At 35.9% G+C, this 16384-nt stretch overlaps 3 protein-coding genes across 4 annotated transcripts; 2 read left to right on the top strand and 1 right to left on the bottom strand.

The window, feature by feature from the left end:
• Nucleotides 1-69: 69 nt before the first annotated feature.
• LOC126683271 (protein PAF1 homolog) lies at nt 70-5954 on the bottom strand. The gene is made up of 12 exons (XM_050379119.2): nt 4795-5954; nt 4590-4658; nt 3500-3607; nt 3205-3391; nt 3006-3079; nt 2756-2875; nt 1570-1675; nt 1246-1332; nt 1080-1148; nt 919-990; nt 642-785; nt 70-557 (listed from the first exon to the last, which is right to left on the bottom strand). The coding sequence occupies exons 1-12, from the start codon at nt 5607-5609 to the stop codon at nt 429-431; spliced, it is 1980 nt and encodes a 659-aa protein (XP_050235076.1). The 5' UTR covers nt 5610-5954; the 3' UTR covers nt 70-428.
• Nucleotides 5955-6824: 870 nt separating this feature from the next.
• LOC126683238 (histone deacetylase 8) lies at nt 6825-9511 on the top strand. The gene is made up of 3 exons (XM_050379087.2): nt 6825-7336; nt 7892-8472; nt 9035-9511. Exons 1-3 carry the CDS (start codon nt 7084-7086, stop codon nt 9335-9337), a joined length of 1137 nt encoding a protein of 378 aa, XP_050235044.1. The 5' UTR covers nt 6825-7083; the 3' UTR covers nt 9338-9511.
• Nucleotides 9512-11954: 2443 nt separating this feature from the next.
• Nucleotides 11955-16090, top strand: LOC126681258 (protein ACTIVITY OF BC1 COMPLEX KINASE 3, chloroplastic). 2 transcript variants are annotated; one of them, XM_050376758.2, is made up of 8 exons: nt 11955-12064; nt 12338-12652; nt 12758-12985; nt 13290-13625; nt 13796-14351; nt 14486-14672; nt 14781-15147; nt 15619-16090. In XM_050376758.2, exons 2-8 carry the CDS (start codon nt 12359-12361, stop codon nt 15751-15753), a joined length of 2103 nt encoding a protein of 700 aa, XP_050232715.1. In that variant the 5' UTR covers nt 11955-12064; nt 12338-12358; the 3' UTR covers nt 15754-16090. The 2 variants fall into 2 exon arrangements, with proteins under 2 accessions (XP_050232715.1, XP_050232716.1); XM_050376759.2 differs by having other exon boundaries at nt 11959-12064; nt 12341-12652.
• Nucleotides 16091-16384: the final 294 nt, after the last annotated feature.

Genomic DNA, 16384 nt, shown 5'->3' with positions numbered 1-16384 from the left:
GAAGATTCTTTATGTTATGTTTGCTCCTTAAAATGAAGATGCCGGCAAATAAGCAATATATTTAAAAACTAAAGATAAACAACTATTTCATATATTAAATAAAACTTGTTATACAGGAAATAAAATGAGAAACCTCTCATGTTCGCTTTCTGTTCATCTTCATTCTTTCTGCCTTTTATGGTATTGTGAAAAACTAGTCAACTACAATCAGCTACAACCTGAAATAAATAGAAAAAGAACATGTATATTTGGATGGTTGCCATTTACAGTGCATTATCTCTACCTCATCAGCTTGTATCACTTCAGCATCCAGATAAAAAATATTTGTGGTCATTTTCCACTGTGACGGTATTTCGTCGGGGCCCAGTCATCCAAACAATTCATCTCCTGGTCTTGAGCAACCATATGCCATTTTGCATAAGGACAGGTCATTCAGACATGTCATCTTCGGCTTCGCTATAATTGTCCATATCCCGGTCTCGAGCACCCCTATGCGATCTTCCAATGTCGTCGTCATCATCCGCTACTCCCATATTACCTCTTGAAGTTGAAGCACCCTGAAAAAATAACCAGGTCAGTAGCATACAGACTAATATCCATCACGTACTAGTAATAACGTGTAAATGCTTGAATGACAATACCCCAGAATCCCTGAGTTCTCTTGCAGCAGCAATTGATCTCCGCCTCACTGTCACGCTTGATGGTGCTGGAAAATGTTCTACCTCGTCCCCAGCTCTTCCCTCTCTGGCTCGTTTTTTCCTTAAGTTAATCTTTGTGGGAAGAGGCTGCAGCAAGATGATAAAACATGCCAGTCACGTTGACTAATCAACCATATTGTCAAATTGCATACAATTTGTGAAAATGAAGGGATGTTTCTGCAATGGTTATTAAATACTAAACTCAAGTTCTAATTCGTACCAGATAATGAGCAGCGTCATCTTGAAATGCAACAAGGAATGTTGTTGGGTCATTAGCATCATCACCCCGTACCTGTTTGAGGTGTCAACATTAAATTTCATAAAGCAGTTCAATATTGGATTTCCAGGCGGCATTACTAGAAAAAAGGACGAGGCACTTACATCCCAATGATACTCGCGAATCCAGTTATACGAGATATCCTCATTTTCATCAAACATATCCTTTGACAGCTACAATAATAAAACAGTGATAATAACTATAGTTTGAATGTTATCATATAAAAAAGTAGCAAATATGATATTTAAAATTTCAAAACAGACAGATCACCTCATCAGGCGCAGGGGTCATGTATGCTAAAAACTTTTCTGGGTTACCTGGATCTGATCCTGTTGCCACACAAGCTTTCATAACAGCCTATACCGCCAAAAAGAAAAAAGCACTTAAGACCATGTTCTTGAAATTAGTAATATCAAGATAATTTTATATCCGAGGTAACTTGAATGAGAATTTTACAGACTTGATGATATATTTATGTTTAAATGAGAAGTATAAAATTTAAAATTAATAGTACAACCAGAATAAAAAAAAATCAAGGCATATTTGACTATGATTTTCCTGCCTGCATGCAAGGCACCTACTTATTCAACTCACCCTTGATTCACAGGCCTCACGAACAGATGGATTCAACTTACTGTAGATTTCTGAATCGGCTGTAGGAGCATTATCAAATGCCACCGAAACAAATTTATCATCATACCTGGTGCAATAGCAACGTTATATCAAGCTGACGTAAAAAATGAGAATGTTGATAGGCACGGTGATCTGCTACTCAAAAGATTAGGGTTATTTAACAGAGATTTTTAAAATACAGAAAGCATAACTTTTGACCTAACCTCATGGGAGTTATATTAATTATCCCATTATATAATTTAGTAAGACCAGCATAATGACTTTGTCAGGAAATACTAAATTATTGAATGAGAACTTCCACGAAACAACAACTGTGTGCTTGCATAGGAATGGATCTGTATCTGAATTATAATTCAGTTCTTAAGACAGTGGGATAAGAATCCAATATTTGGATATTGCCTAAGCAAAAAAGACATATAGGCTTAGGCTATTATGTATAAATTCTTGAACACTTATTGCATTTCTCTTGCCCAGCTAAGTATAACTTATATAATTGGATCTGTAGACCACCATGACAGCCACACACTTGCTTGCTGGTGATAGTTACAAACAAGAGATCTTTTACCAGATGATTATATAGGGGTTTGATAGCTCAAACAAATTGTAACCAGAAGTATAGACTGCTAAAAAATTGTGCATCCTTTCACAGATTCTAATTTTGAACACACAAAAAACTTACAAAAAAATATACCTCTATCACTGTTAATTTGACAAAAATAAATTGGCCTACTCTATTAGACTATTATAGTTGAGCGACGATATTGTAACGCAAATTTTACTTTGCTAACCTAGATTTTATTCCTATAGCCATATGGGATATCAACATTATCAGCATGGACAAGATGTACTTTTGTAATTTATTTCTTGTTGCACAGAAAACAAGGTTTTAACTACAAAATGTTGCTTGATCACAATCCCAGGCTACAAATTGTAGGTTGCTTTATCAACAGTGAGAATAGAAATGTCTAAAATCATAAAAAATGTTCAAGAAAAGAATGAGTAACATTGTCAGAAAAATGTATCCAATATATTACTACATCCAAAAATGCATTTGGTGCACTTAAAATTAACTATCAGTTCATCGAGGGACCCAGACATGGAAATGACATCTCCTATAAAATGCAGTTTTAAGGCATTAAAAACATACCGTTCAAAATAAGGTAGAAGCGGTAAAATCTCAACAGGCTTGAGACTTTTGTTGGTTGCATGGACAGGGGGTAGCTTGGATGCCTCGAATAATGCTTCGATTTCCTTGATTTGACTCTCCCTGAAATATTGTTAATCTTTTTAGAATTTCATTTTCTGATAAAGTAAAAGAAAGAAAAAAATGACCAATATTTTCCCCCTATCATTTTTTTTCAGAAGTTTGATTCGCTTGCAATAGAAGAAAAAAAAACCTATTATTGTTCTCCAAAAGGTTGTGCCCTCCTTTCTTTTCTCGGTGTTCTTTTGCTTGTTTTTCGGTCATAGACTGCAAAATGTAAATGCATCAGCTTAAAAGACAGAAATGAACAATATGGATAGCAGATAATAATAATAATAATAATAATAATAATAATAATAATAATAATAGCAACTATGTGAGTAAAAAAAAACCTGTTTGGTCGTTTCTGTGCTCAAAGAAGATATGTATTGTGTTTTGACCAGCCAAGCAACACCTTTATCAGTGGGACGACCTTTTATCTTTAACCCATCTCTTTTTACAGGAGTAACCGCTTCATCATCCCGCAATAATTCCTCATCTTCTGGATCAAGAATTGGAGGTGGCCTACCTTTAAGAGGACTAGAAAAGGAGAAAAGGACAATCAAGGTTGTTATGTTGTATTATCTATGAGAAAAGGTGGGAAGAAATAAAACAAGGCAGAAAAGATGTAGATGGCAAACACTATACTTGTATACACTGAGATCTAGTAGGTCCAGAGGTATCCCAAGATCTGGCTCCACAAAAAGTTGTGGTTTATACATTTTCTCCAATGATGTGATTGTGTATTTAGTATATCTGCAAAGAAAAGAATTTAAAACAATAAAAGCTTTACAATGCAAGTAGTAGAGCATGACATCTGAGTCGTATCAGTCGATCAATAGAATATAACCCTACATTTGACGTCAAAAATTTATTGAATCAGCTTCAAAATATTTAAATCATATTTCTATGTAAGCCAAAGTGGAGCCTAAAAGTTGAAGACTGTACTTATATACTTGCTTCCACTTTATCATTTATATTGGAGTATCAAAATAAGGAACCACGTAAATTCCTCCACATTATCAGTCTAAATCGTATGTTCTCTTCATTATCTAATTTTCCTTGGCTGTCCAGTGAGCTGGCCCTAAATTTTATAAGCTTCTCATCCATTTTTCGGCAGTACCCAGCTTCTCTTCATATAACAAGAAGAATGTGGTGCTTACTACTTGGGGCACTACATGAATTCAAAATGACCATTCCCAATGGTACATCATTTAGCTATTAGCAAATCTTCTATACGCTAAAAGAAAAACAATCACAACTTTCTTCTTTAAAGGATAAAGAATCTTAACATAAGCAGAATACTAAATGCAACTATTATCATCCACCTTGATCATGTCTCATTTTAAGTAAAAATACCATCTTCGGCTGCCTTCTTTCTGATACCTATCTAATAGAGATTCCTTTTACAAACAGAGAAGATTTTATCAGTTTACGCTGAGGTGGAAACTTACCTCCTTCCTAAGACTTCTTCTTGCTTCTTTGGAATATTCAGTTTCACATAATATTACAGATTGTAGCTTAACTCTAAGGCCAACTGTCAATCTTCACTGACTTCATTACAAATAATCTCTTCCTCTACAACATCTTTATTGCGTTAGTGAAATTTTACATCTATAGTCATGCCTAACCACTAAGCTTAAATAGGTGCATCAATGCAATAAATCTGTAACTGGTTTCTATCACTACCAAACATGTAGTACAATAAGGCATAAATCTACATACTGCAAGTACGTACCGATCTTTATCCCTCTTCATACTCATAAGCTTTGGCTGTGCACTTGGATCAGGAAGTTCATTACGGAATCTTCAGAAAGCAAACAAGAAAATGTAATGTAAGTATTGGAAAGTGACAGAACTAAGCACTTTCTAACAGATTTAAGAATGTCAGTTCTAATCAAAATATTACTAAGTACATAAATATTACTAATCAAAATACTCACTTCAATTTACATATGAATGTTGTTGGCTTCTTCAACCTATTTTCAATCCTCTCCCCACCCAGTAATGGAGTAGCCCGTCTATCTCCCATTCTTGATCCAACAATAGAACCATGGCCTTTTTGAGCAGACAAATTTTGAGTCTTCTGCAAAATTGAATTCTGAGATTCTTTCAATTGTTGCTTATGCTTTTCCTCTTGTCTTTGCTTCTCAAATTCTCTTTTCTTCCTTAACCTCCGTTCCTCCTCGGTCTCCACTCTCCCCGGTGGACCATTCACCTTCTTTCCGCCATGAGATGGAACTGGCGGCGGCCGAATGTGTTGCTGCTGATGCTGTTTATATTTAGCATCACCACCACCCGGGTCTCTCCTTCCTCTAGACATTCCTCTGTCTCTTTCACTTTCCTTAGGAGGCGGTGGCGGCGGCGAGCTAGGAGGAGGTGGCGGCGGTGGCATTGAAGAGCTGGGAGGGGGAGACGAAGGCGGTGGAGGCGGTGGCGGTGGTGGAGGTGGCTGCAATGGTTGTTGTAAAGGCTGATGACCATATTGAGGATATTGTGATGGTGGTGGATAATATCCACCACCACCTGGTGGTGGAGGTGGAGGTTGGTATGACGAGTCTGGTGGCGGTGGAGGCGGTGGTTGATACGGGTATTGCTGATGAGGTGGCGGTGGAGGCAGTGGTGCAGCTGCTGCTGCTCCAGGGTAATGTTGTGGAAAATTCGGCATTTGATTAAACTGATTAGGTCTTTGTTGCTGCTGCGGCGGAGGCGGCGGTGGAAAAGTAGATTGCGCCGGAAACTGCCTATAAGACGCCATTCCAAAATTCAAACCTCTAAATCAAAAGTTTTCTGTAAACCTAATAATTCTTGATTGGGGAAAATATCACACTATTAGAAATTAGAATCTGAAAACCCCAAAAGAAACTGAAATTACACTGCCCAAATCATTAGCAGTGATTTAAAGAAACCCTAAATTGAAAAGATTTTGAACAGTAGCCTAGATTTAACTAAAACCAAAGATTTGGGTTTTTGATTGATCAAAGCAGGTTTTGTATTTTCATATCATTCAATTATTTTGTAATTAGATGAGATAGTTCTTTCACTACTTAGTCTGCAAATTGTTTACTTTTAGTTTTTTAATCTGTTTTTAGTTCAATTTTATTTTCAATTTCTTCTTTATGGACTAATTTTATGGAAAGAGTTCAAGATCTTAAGAAAAATAGTTTTACACTAGTCCAATAATATTTATGCTTTGAGAAAAAAATAGAAGAAATTAATAAGTGTGAGATAAAATGTTAAGGTTTTTCTTTTTTTATTCAAGGATTCATTAATGAAGAATAAAATATAAAAAATAAAAGTCATATAACAGAAAGCAACTATATAATTTACAAGTTTTGAGTTATTAAATAAAAGGAAACAATTCAAGAACTAAATAATAAAAAAACTTTCAAAAGTAAAAGAAAACCTACACATGGATTGCGCTAACTTAACACAACGATGAATTAAATTACGTTGGACGGGATATTTGATATTCTTCTTCCAATTTGACGGGGCGTGCTCAATTCTTTAAAAGTTAGTATTTTTCAATTTTTATTTTCAATGAGATTTAAAAATTTACACTAAAGACTTCTCAATTTTTTTTTAAATCTACACAGAATTAATATAAAAACCGAACAAGTATTAAAAATTCTTGATTGTTTTAAAAAATCGAACCATAAAAGAAATATAAGACCGTCCTTCATAAAGAAAGGCGAACATATCGTCTTCCAAGGAGGCGATTTATTTGTCTACCACCATGAAAGACGAACCAGATTCGATTGGATATAATGATAGAGTCGAAACGATTAGAAGTTCAAATGTTTTATATTTTTTGAGAAAAATCAAAGGTTTTTTTTTGGCATTTATTAGTAGATATACATAAATAAAAACGATGTGTGTGGTTCATCAAAGTGCCACGTTCTTGCCAGATCAGTATAGGCTTGTGTCTTTTGATGGCGGGACATTTTTAAAGGAATTGCTACCATATGAACATTTTTAAACATAATTAAAACTTTTGGTATAAATGGAATTTGGTTTTTTCAGCGCCTAAAATCAGAACAATGAATCGGAATTGAATTCTAAACGGCAATTCCAGGCCAGTTTTGTGAATCGGCGTTGATACCGCCAATTCACCAACCATGGCCAGGGCCACACAGATCACAATCAACATTCAATTTTATCTTTAAATTAAAGACAGTGAGTGAGTCGTCTCTCTTCACCTAACTAAATCTACAGGAGATCAGATCATAGCTATGGGAAGCACCGCTGGCCGGAGTATACACGTGTTCTGGCACGAGGACATGCTCAAGCACGACGCCGGTAAGGGGATGTTCGATACCGGAACGGCGCCGGCGTTTCTGGATGTGTTAGACCAGCACCCGGAGAATGCTGACAGGATGAGAAATATGGTGGCGATTCTTAAAAGAGGGCCTATCTCACCGTTCATTTCTTGGCATCTCGGTGCTCCGGCTCGTCTTCCTCAGTTACTCTCGTTTCATACCTCTGGTTAGGTCTCTTTTTCACTTTTCAATTTTTGACACGATGGGTCGTGTTCATGCTGAGTCTAATCGTGTCAACAGAGTGGGTCGCCCGATACAAATACAACCCGTCAATCCATTTTGACTTCACTAGTGCTAATTTAATTCCCAATTTCTTATGTCTCATTGGTTAGAGATATTAATTCCAAATTGGTTATATGACATATAGTGAGAGTGTGTGTGACATGATTTCCGAGTCTATAATCGAATGGTTTAAAGTTCGATTCTTTATAATTCCTATTTGATTAATTAATTCGAGCATTGGTGATTCTCATTTGATTGATTAAATGTATCAGGTAAAGTATGTTTGAGGTACTTTCAAAAAAAAAGTATGTTTGAGGTAAAGTAAGTTTGTGCTTGTTCAAGCTATAAGTCCGATGAGCATCCGCGTGTAGGGATGTGCTAAGATATTATATAAAACCGCTGTTGGAGTCTCATGTGACAAGTTTTAGGACGGTTTAAGCTTTCGAGTGTATTGGTTAGTATTTAACACCATTTTGATACGTAATACTTAATTGTGTAGACTACATAAACGAACTAGTTCAAGCAGACAAAGAGGGTGGCAAGATGATTTGTCCTGCTACTTTCTTAAACCCTGGATCATGGGATGCTGCTCTTCTTGCTGCCGGTACTACATTAGCAGCAATGCAGCACATTCTTGATGGACATGGACCGATTGCCTATGCATTGGTTAGGCCTCCAGGTCATCATGCTCAAACTATGCAAGCTGATGGTTATTGTTTCCTTAATAATGCAGCTCTAGCCGTCCAATTGGGGTTAGATTCAGAGTGTAGAAAGATTGCCGTTATTGACATCGATGTGCATTATGGCAATGGAGCTGCACAGGGCTTCTATCACTCTGATGAAGTACTTACCATCTCTCTCCATATGAATCATGGTTCATGGGGACCGTCTCATCCACAAAATGGATCTATTCATGAACTTGGTGAAGGAACGGGTTTTGGCTACAATCTAAACATACCTTTACCCTCTGGGACTGGCAACAAAGGCTATGGACATGCTATGACTGAACTGGTTATTCCAGCAATCGACAAGTTTCAACCTGATATGCTTGTTCTGGTTGCTGGCCAAGACTCGAGCGCTGTAAGTTCCTTTCATAATTACAGATTTCTGTTAATACGATCAAATTATATGGTAAATGATGAGGGTTTGATTTGTTTGTACTTGTGAAATATTTGATTCTCACGACCTATCTTGCACGAAAACTTCTCCAGTCGTTTCTGGTTTAAAAAATGCTTATGAAACTCTAAAAAGCTCTATATTGTCTATCAACTATTTCTGTAAAAAAATATTATTTTGCCGTTTTTGTTTCTGCGTTTCCCGTTTTGGAGTTTGTATTTCCGTGTATATAGCTCATTGACGACCTTGAATTATGTTAAAGTGTTAAGATGCCAGGAAGTCGGTTAATAATGTTTCTGCTAAATTGGACATTCTGTTATAGCTTCTAAATGAACCTGATTCTTGCATCAAAATACAAAATGCATCATAAAAGCCAAAATTCTTTGTTTTTTTTATAAAATTCTTTATTTTTTTTATAAAATTCATTTGTACCGAAGACGAAGACACATAATTAAACCAAACTGTTTGTCAGCAACTGCAATGCTACATAATTGTAAAATAATGTAATGAATTTGTGAAACTGCAGTTTGACCCAAACGGAAGGCAGTGCTTGACGATGGATGGATATCGAGAGATAGGGCGAATAGTTAATGGCCTGGCAAAAAGACACAGTGGCGGACGTGTTCTCGTGGTTCAAGAAGGCGGGTATCACATTACTTACTCAGCTTATTGTCTACATGCAACTCTCGAGGGTCTGCTCGACCTTCCGGGGCCTCTACTAGATGAACCTCTTGATTGTTACCCCGAGGATGAACCTCTTGCTGTCAAAGCTGTTGAGTCCATTCGAATGCATCACCAAGAAACTGTTCCATTTCTAAAAAAAACTTGATTTCCAAATACTTTGTACATGAATTTGTGACAAGTTGTTAACTTATTATCACTGTAATATTTGTTTAAAAGTAAAAGTGGTGCTCCACAAAATACGGCAATAAATTTCATATCTTGGTTTGTTTCATTTATCCTCAAACAAATCGATTAAAAAGATTGGATGTTAGTATTTCAATATTATTTTAATTTTACGTAACATTTGATTACTGTATTGTTTAAATTTCCATATGATGCACAACTATGTTATTGCAAGATGTGGCGCAAGGTTGCATTGAATAATTTTGGCAAAATCCATACAGAGGCCCTTCTACTTTATCAGTTTTGTTCGAGAGGCCCCTATCTTAAAGTTATTCACGTTCGGATCCCTGTACTTGCCAAAATTGAATTTTAACGCCCCTAATTGGACGGAAAAAAACGCGTGACTGTCACTTGCAGTTAACTAACTGTTCATAGCCGTTAACCTATTATTCAAATTTACACCTAATTATAAAATATCCACGCTGGATATTTTTCTTTCCTACACAAACCTTTTTCTATTTTATTTTTTCTTTACATTCTTTGACTTTTCTAAGAGCAACTGAACAATTTTTTTACACCAGCAACCAATTCTCCCATTCTCAGCCACATTCCATCACCGTACCGCCACCATCTCCCCTCCTCCACCTCCTCCTCCGTCATAATACCGTAATTTTTTCAAAAAGACAGGTAAAAATAAGAGAATTCATTCACACTCTGCACCTCCACCGCCACAGAATACTGTCTCTTCATCAAACCGGTGATAAAAACGTAAAACGACGCACCCCTCTTCCGCCACCTCCATCGCTACCGCCAGCAACGCAGACACCTCCAAGAGCGCAAACAGGGCCAAGGGAAGATTAACTCCCGCAGGCCGACCACCATTGTCGACAAGAGTTAACAATTCATATGAGGAAAACATGAATAGCAGAGGAAAAATAATAAACAAAACCCATACCCATAAAAAAAACAAAAAATAATCAAAACCCATTACAAGAGAGAAAGAGAAGTGTCATCTCCACCGGTAATTTATACTCAACAACAAAGGCTAATTCAAGCTCAAGAGTCTCACTCAAGCCATTAACAGGTTTCTGACTCTCACCGGCGGTTGAGAAGAGGAAGAGACGGAGATGACGAAGAGAGGGTGGAAGCTGCGGTCAAGTCGTAGCTGCAGAGTATAAACATTCAAAATGTAACAAACCATGACCTGAAATAGGATAAGAGAAATTAGATTAACAAAATTTTAAAGGTTTTTGAAAGATTTTCTTAGGAACCAAACATAAAATAAAAGGAAAAAGAGAAAGGGAGTGTTTGGTTTGTGTAGGATGGTATTTACGTATTTTAGACAAAACTAATATGGTCTATGTGTATGCCAAGTAGAGCATGAGTGGACAAATTTTTGCCACATTGCTTTTATTTTTGCTTCTACTCACGTTAACTGTGTTTGGACATCACGCGATTTTTTCCGTCCAATTAAGGGCCTCGAAATTCGATTATGCCAAGTACAGGGATCCGAACGTGAACAACTTTAAAGTAGAGGTCTCTCGAACAAAACTGATAAAGTAGCGGGGCCTCCATATGGGTTTTGCCAATAATTTTTCATCTAAAATGCATGGTCCCATAAACTGATTAGCTGAGTAATAATAGCCACTTGATTGGCCAAATTTCTGTCTACGAAGATAAATTAGCAGCTATCATTATTGATAACTGAAATATCTAATTAAATTTAAAACTGTTAATTTTACAATTAATTTTTATTGAGATATACTTATTATTTTAAATATATAATTTATTTTAATTACTATAATTATATAAAATTAGAATATATTATATTACTCGGATTCTAATTTAAATTTTCTAAATTAATTAATATTAATCAAAGTTTATATATATTAGAGCATCTCCAATGGGATGCTACTTTTTATGCTAAATTTAGCATGAAAAAGTGGTAAAATGCTATAGATAGCATAGCATTTCAAATTTTACTCCAATGCACAAAGTTAAAAAGAAATGTTATAATTATTTATTAAAATAATTATCTCTTAATTTTATTAATTGCTAATTATTAAATAATTTTTTTAATTAAATATTTTAAACTAAAATTTATGTAATTTTTTTTAATTTAATAATGAGTTTTTCAAAAGATATAATTAAAAGAATCGATGAATTATATAAAAATAAACTATTTTTTTTATTATATTGATGTATGGTCCACTATTAAAAAAATCAAATCGATGTTGTAAATTAAATAGAAGCACAAAATTTAAAATGAAAAAAGTAAAAAAAAATAAAAAAAGTAGGTTAAAATAAGAAATGCAAAAAATGACCATGGTAAAATTGTAATTAATAGTGAATTGCTATTGGTTGTTGAATTTTAGCATATGCTATAGTCTGTGCTAAATTTAGCACGTGATATAGCATATGCTAAATTTAGCACAAATTATAGCACTGCATTGGAGATGCATTTTAAGATTAAATGCTAAATTATGGCATTAGCACTTCATTTTAGCATTGCATTGGAGATGCTCTTATATTTCAAATTATTTTAAATTTATAAAATAATAAATACCAAAAAATAATTATATTTTCATGGTCGTTAATACTTGAGTAAAATATACACGTCTTTGAATTGTAACCACCATTTGCAGTCTCGAGCTTTATCTGAATTAATTCTCTCTAGTCAATCAATTCCAATTCATCATCGATTTGAAGGGTTAGTTGATGCATATCTCAATTTACATTTCCTAATTTTGACAGTTTAGGGTTTGTTTATGAGTTCTTCATTTCAATTTGCTTACTCTGTAATCACAACTCTGTTTATTTTGGAAGAAATGCATAAGCTTTTGTATTACTAATGTTAGGTTATATAGTAATTCTTGTTATAAATTTAAGCCCAAATTGATTCCTTTAAAAAAAAACTTTTAATTTGTAGAAATATCTGCTGTCTAGGTGAAATTAACCTTATTTGGTTTTTGATATGTTGCAGCAGAGTTGCAGACCAAATTTAATGTTAACTATGAGCCTTGTTTCGCCGGGGAGTCATCGGTTTGATCCAGGGCCGTGTTTTAGGTCCAATGCGGTAAGGACAAGAGCAGCAAGAGTGAAAGCGGCTTTGGTGGAAGCGACACCGAGGATAACCGTGCCAGCAAAAAGAGATATTACGAAGTTATTGGCTGCTGGAGGAGGAGGAGACCGAACAGAGGACCTGCAGGCAGAGGCAAGAGCTATGACCCGTGCTGCCAATTTCACCACTTATAGCTCTGAGCTTCTCGCCGCCAAATACGGCTCTAGGCCAATCAAGGTTTTTTCTTTTTGGTTCTTCTATACTTATTAAGTGTTTTGTTTTATGTAGGTTCTAAATGATTGGTTTTTTTTTTTTTCATGAAATGATCACAACGACAAATAGGTAGTGCAACGGACTTTGGAAATACTGATAGCCCTAGGTTCATTTGCTTTGAAACTATATCTGGACCAGAGGAAAGGCGTTTTTGATGGTAATAAGAGAATGCGAGCAATTGAGCTGAGGAAAATTTTCACCCGGTTAGGACCTACTTTTGTTAAATTGGGACAGGGCTTGTCTACCAGGCCTGACCTCTGCCCTCCTGAGTTTCTCGATGAACTCTCTGAGCTTCAGGTACTACTACTATTAGTATGGTATAAATCTAAATTAAACAAAAAGGAAAAGCTTCAAAGCTATTGATTACCTGTTCGATAGCAAAAACAATTTAATTAATTAGATGGACATTATTAACAAGCTATTGAAATTCCTATATTTTGTTTAAATTATTTAATGCAAACACATATATAGGATAATTGTGTGAACGAAAGATTCTTTTTCTCTCTTTGCAGTTATCGCTACTAACAATACAAATGTTAGTTGGCTTTTAAAAAAAGACAACCCCCTTCAACGCCTTGTTCTCAATTTGCTAATTGAACAGGATGCATTGCCTACATTTCCCGACGCTGAAGCATTTTCGTGCATTGAGAAAGAGTTAGGGCTTCCTCTCGACTCTATTTATTCATCAATATCCCCATCTCCTATTGCAGCTGCCAGTTTAGGCCAAGTCTATAAAGCTCAGCTAAAGTCTTCTGGACATATTGTTGCCGTCAAGGTTCAACGCCCTGGGATTGAAGAGGCTATCGGACTTGACTTTTACTTGATTCGAGGTCTGGGAATCTTCATCAATAAATATGTTGATATAATCACTAGTGATGTTGTTGCCCTTATTGATGAATTTGCTCGCAGAGTTTACCAAGAGCTCAACTATGTCCAGGTTTAAACTGTCTCATCCCGTTTAAGCTACCTCTTTTTAATATCTTACAACTAAATTACAGCATCATTAAGACCCATTTTGAAGTCACACGTACATAGCCTTTAGCTTTTAATTTATGTTTGCCAGTACTCTCTTTTGTTTTTTGAGTTAATTTTGGCAACATCATGCAGGAGGGACAAAACGCTAGGAGGTTTAAGAAGTTGTATGCCGACAAGGAAGAGATCCTTGTTCCAGATATCTTTTGGGATTATACAAGTGGAAAAGTTTTGACCATGGAATGGGTTGAGGGAGTCAAATTAAATGAGCAGATTGCTATTGAGAGACAGGGTCTGAAGGTTCTGGATCTTGTAAACACAGGTATACAATGCAGTCTCAGGCAGCTGCTTGAATATGGATATTTTCACGCAGATCCTCATCCTGGCAATCTTCTAGCAACACCTGATGGAAAACTTGCTTTTCTTGATTTCGGAATGATGAGTGAGACACCAGAAGAAGCTAGATCTGCCATAATTGGCCATGTTGTTCACATGGTTAATAGGGATTATGAAGCTATGGCTCGTGATTATTATGCTCTAGATTTCTTGTCACCTGATGTAGACGTGTCTCCCATTGTACCAGCGCTACAGAATTTCTTCGACGATGCACTCAGTTACACCGTGAGTGAACTAAACTTCAAAACTCTAGTGGATGGTCTGGGTGCCGTCTTTTACCAATATCCATTTAACGGTGAGCTAATTCTGGTTTTGCTTCTTTCTTTGGATAACTGTGATGTTGGCATTCTAGTTATATACAGTGTCTGTAGAAACTGATAGCAATCCAATAAGTGATTATAATCTCACAGCTATGCGTTTCACTTGCAGTTCCGGCGTATTATGCATTGATATTAAGATCGCTTACGGTACTTGAAGGTCTAGCCCTTTACGCTGATCCAAATTTCAAGGTGCTGGCTGCTTCATATCCCTATTTTGCCAAAAGGCTTCTCACTGATCCAAATCCATATTTAAGAGACGCCCTTATTGAGTTGCTTTTTAAGGATGGAAGATTCAGGCATGTATTCAGTTAGTATAAGTTTCATGCTTCTGGCTGAATATCTTTGTACCCAAATTTACATATTGCAGGCTCAGTTTTTTAACCTAATATTTTCTTTTCATGCAGATGGAATAGACTTGAAAACCTACTTGAAGAAGGAAGTAAAGATAGAGATTTCTCTGCAAAGGATGCTCTACAACCTGTTTTAAAGCTATTATTGGCTCCGGATGGCGAAGTGCTCCGGGTTTTGGTGATTAAGGAGGCTGTTCGTGTGACAGAAGCTGTTGTTCTGGGCACCGTTATCGATACATACAATTCTATCCCAGTTCCTATGAGGAATCTAATCTCAAATGGCAATCTAGCTAAACCGCTTATGGCGAATGATATGGAAATTCAAAGCTTGATAGAGCTTCGGGACCAAATTTATAGGATATGGGGCCAATTAAGTTTGTCTAGAGATTTTGATCCGATGCTTCTGCAACCTATCGTACAGGTAAATACAAGTTTCAATTCAGCTATTATTATTATTATTATTCCTATGGATGGTAATGCAACTTTGATGTATGCATATAGTGGATTTGTTGAACCCACATTTATACTGAAAATACTATGGCCATGTTTGGTTCATGGAATGGAATAGTATGGAATAGAATAGTTATTCCATAAGGAATGGAATAGCCATTCTTTAGTTTTTGAGAAGAGTCCTTATTCCACAAAATCATGGAATAGCAATTCTTTGGAATACCTATTCCATGAACCAAAGCAAAGAATTGTCATTCTATACGGAATAGCTATTCCATTCCGCACCTATTCCATGAACCAAACATGGCCTATGGGATATGCATTAATAATTTCAGCATAGCAAACGAAGCAAAGATAGCAAACTGAACCGGAAGAATTTATTCACATAACTGGATTATTTAATTGTTTTCCTGAAGCTGATTGAATGAGTATTGTTGTGTAGGTCCTACAACAACCTGAGGCACGCAGCCTAGGGGGGCGTGTTATTGGTGGGATAACTCAACGTCTCGCTGCTCGATTATTGCAACAACTTCTACGACCTCCTTCCTCGACACTTTCAACTTCTTCAACTTCATAGAGATTGCAATAACTTTTGATAATGGTAGATGCTCCTTTATACCATTCTCAACATCACAGAAACGTTTGGCAAAAAAAAAAACATCACAGAAACGTTTCCGGAACGGAAAACGAAACTTAGCCAACATTTTCGTGTATCATAGTATACTTGGAAAGGGAAAAGAGAAAAAATAAGGGAAAATTTGGTCACCAAATTGCAATTACGATTCATTGCCTCCTTTGTTAATAAAATACATTTCGTGGAGGAAATTTGGTCGCATTACTTCTCAACATCATAGAAACCACTTTGTTGTAAATTTTGATTATATAAATAACATGAATTGATGAATTTGGTCGCATTACTTCGCTCAATTATCAATGAATTTGGCAAGAGTTATAAATATTCTTGGACGGTACATAGAGTTCCAACCAAGTCATGTACTAATCCTTATTCCTGTCTAAGTTTCAAGTTGGCTAAAGTCAGGGGCCTCCTTATTTATTGTCCGATCAATTTTTCATTTTTTTTGTTCTAGTGAGATGAGCATATCAGGAGGAGGACATTTGAATATAACACCATTTATGAATATATCTCAAATCACTGATTACATATTAGAGGGGTGAGCAAAAAAAAAAGAACAAATGGAATAATTGAA

The sequence above is a fragment of the Mercurialis annua genome, linkage group LG5 (assembly GCF_937616625.2).
Source record: "Mercurialis annua linkage group LG5, ddMerAnnu1.2, whole genome shotgun sequence".
In the NCBI taxonomy this organism is placed as follows: Eukaryota; Viridiplantae; Streptophyta; class Magnoliopsida; order Malpighiales; family Euphorbiaceae; genus Mercurialis; species Mercurialis annua.
The sequence above is the reverse complement of the archived record's forward strand: the minus strand, read 5'-3'. Positions and strand labels throughout refer to the sequence as shown.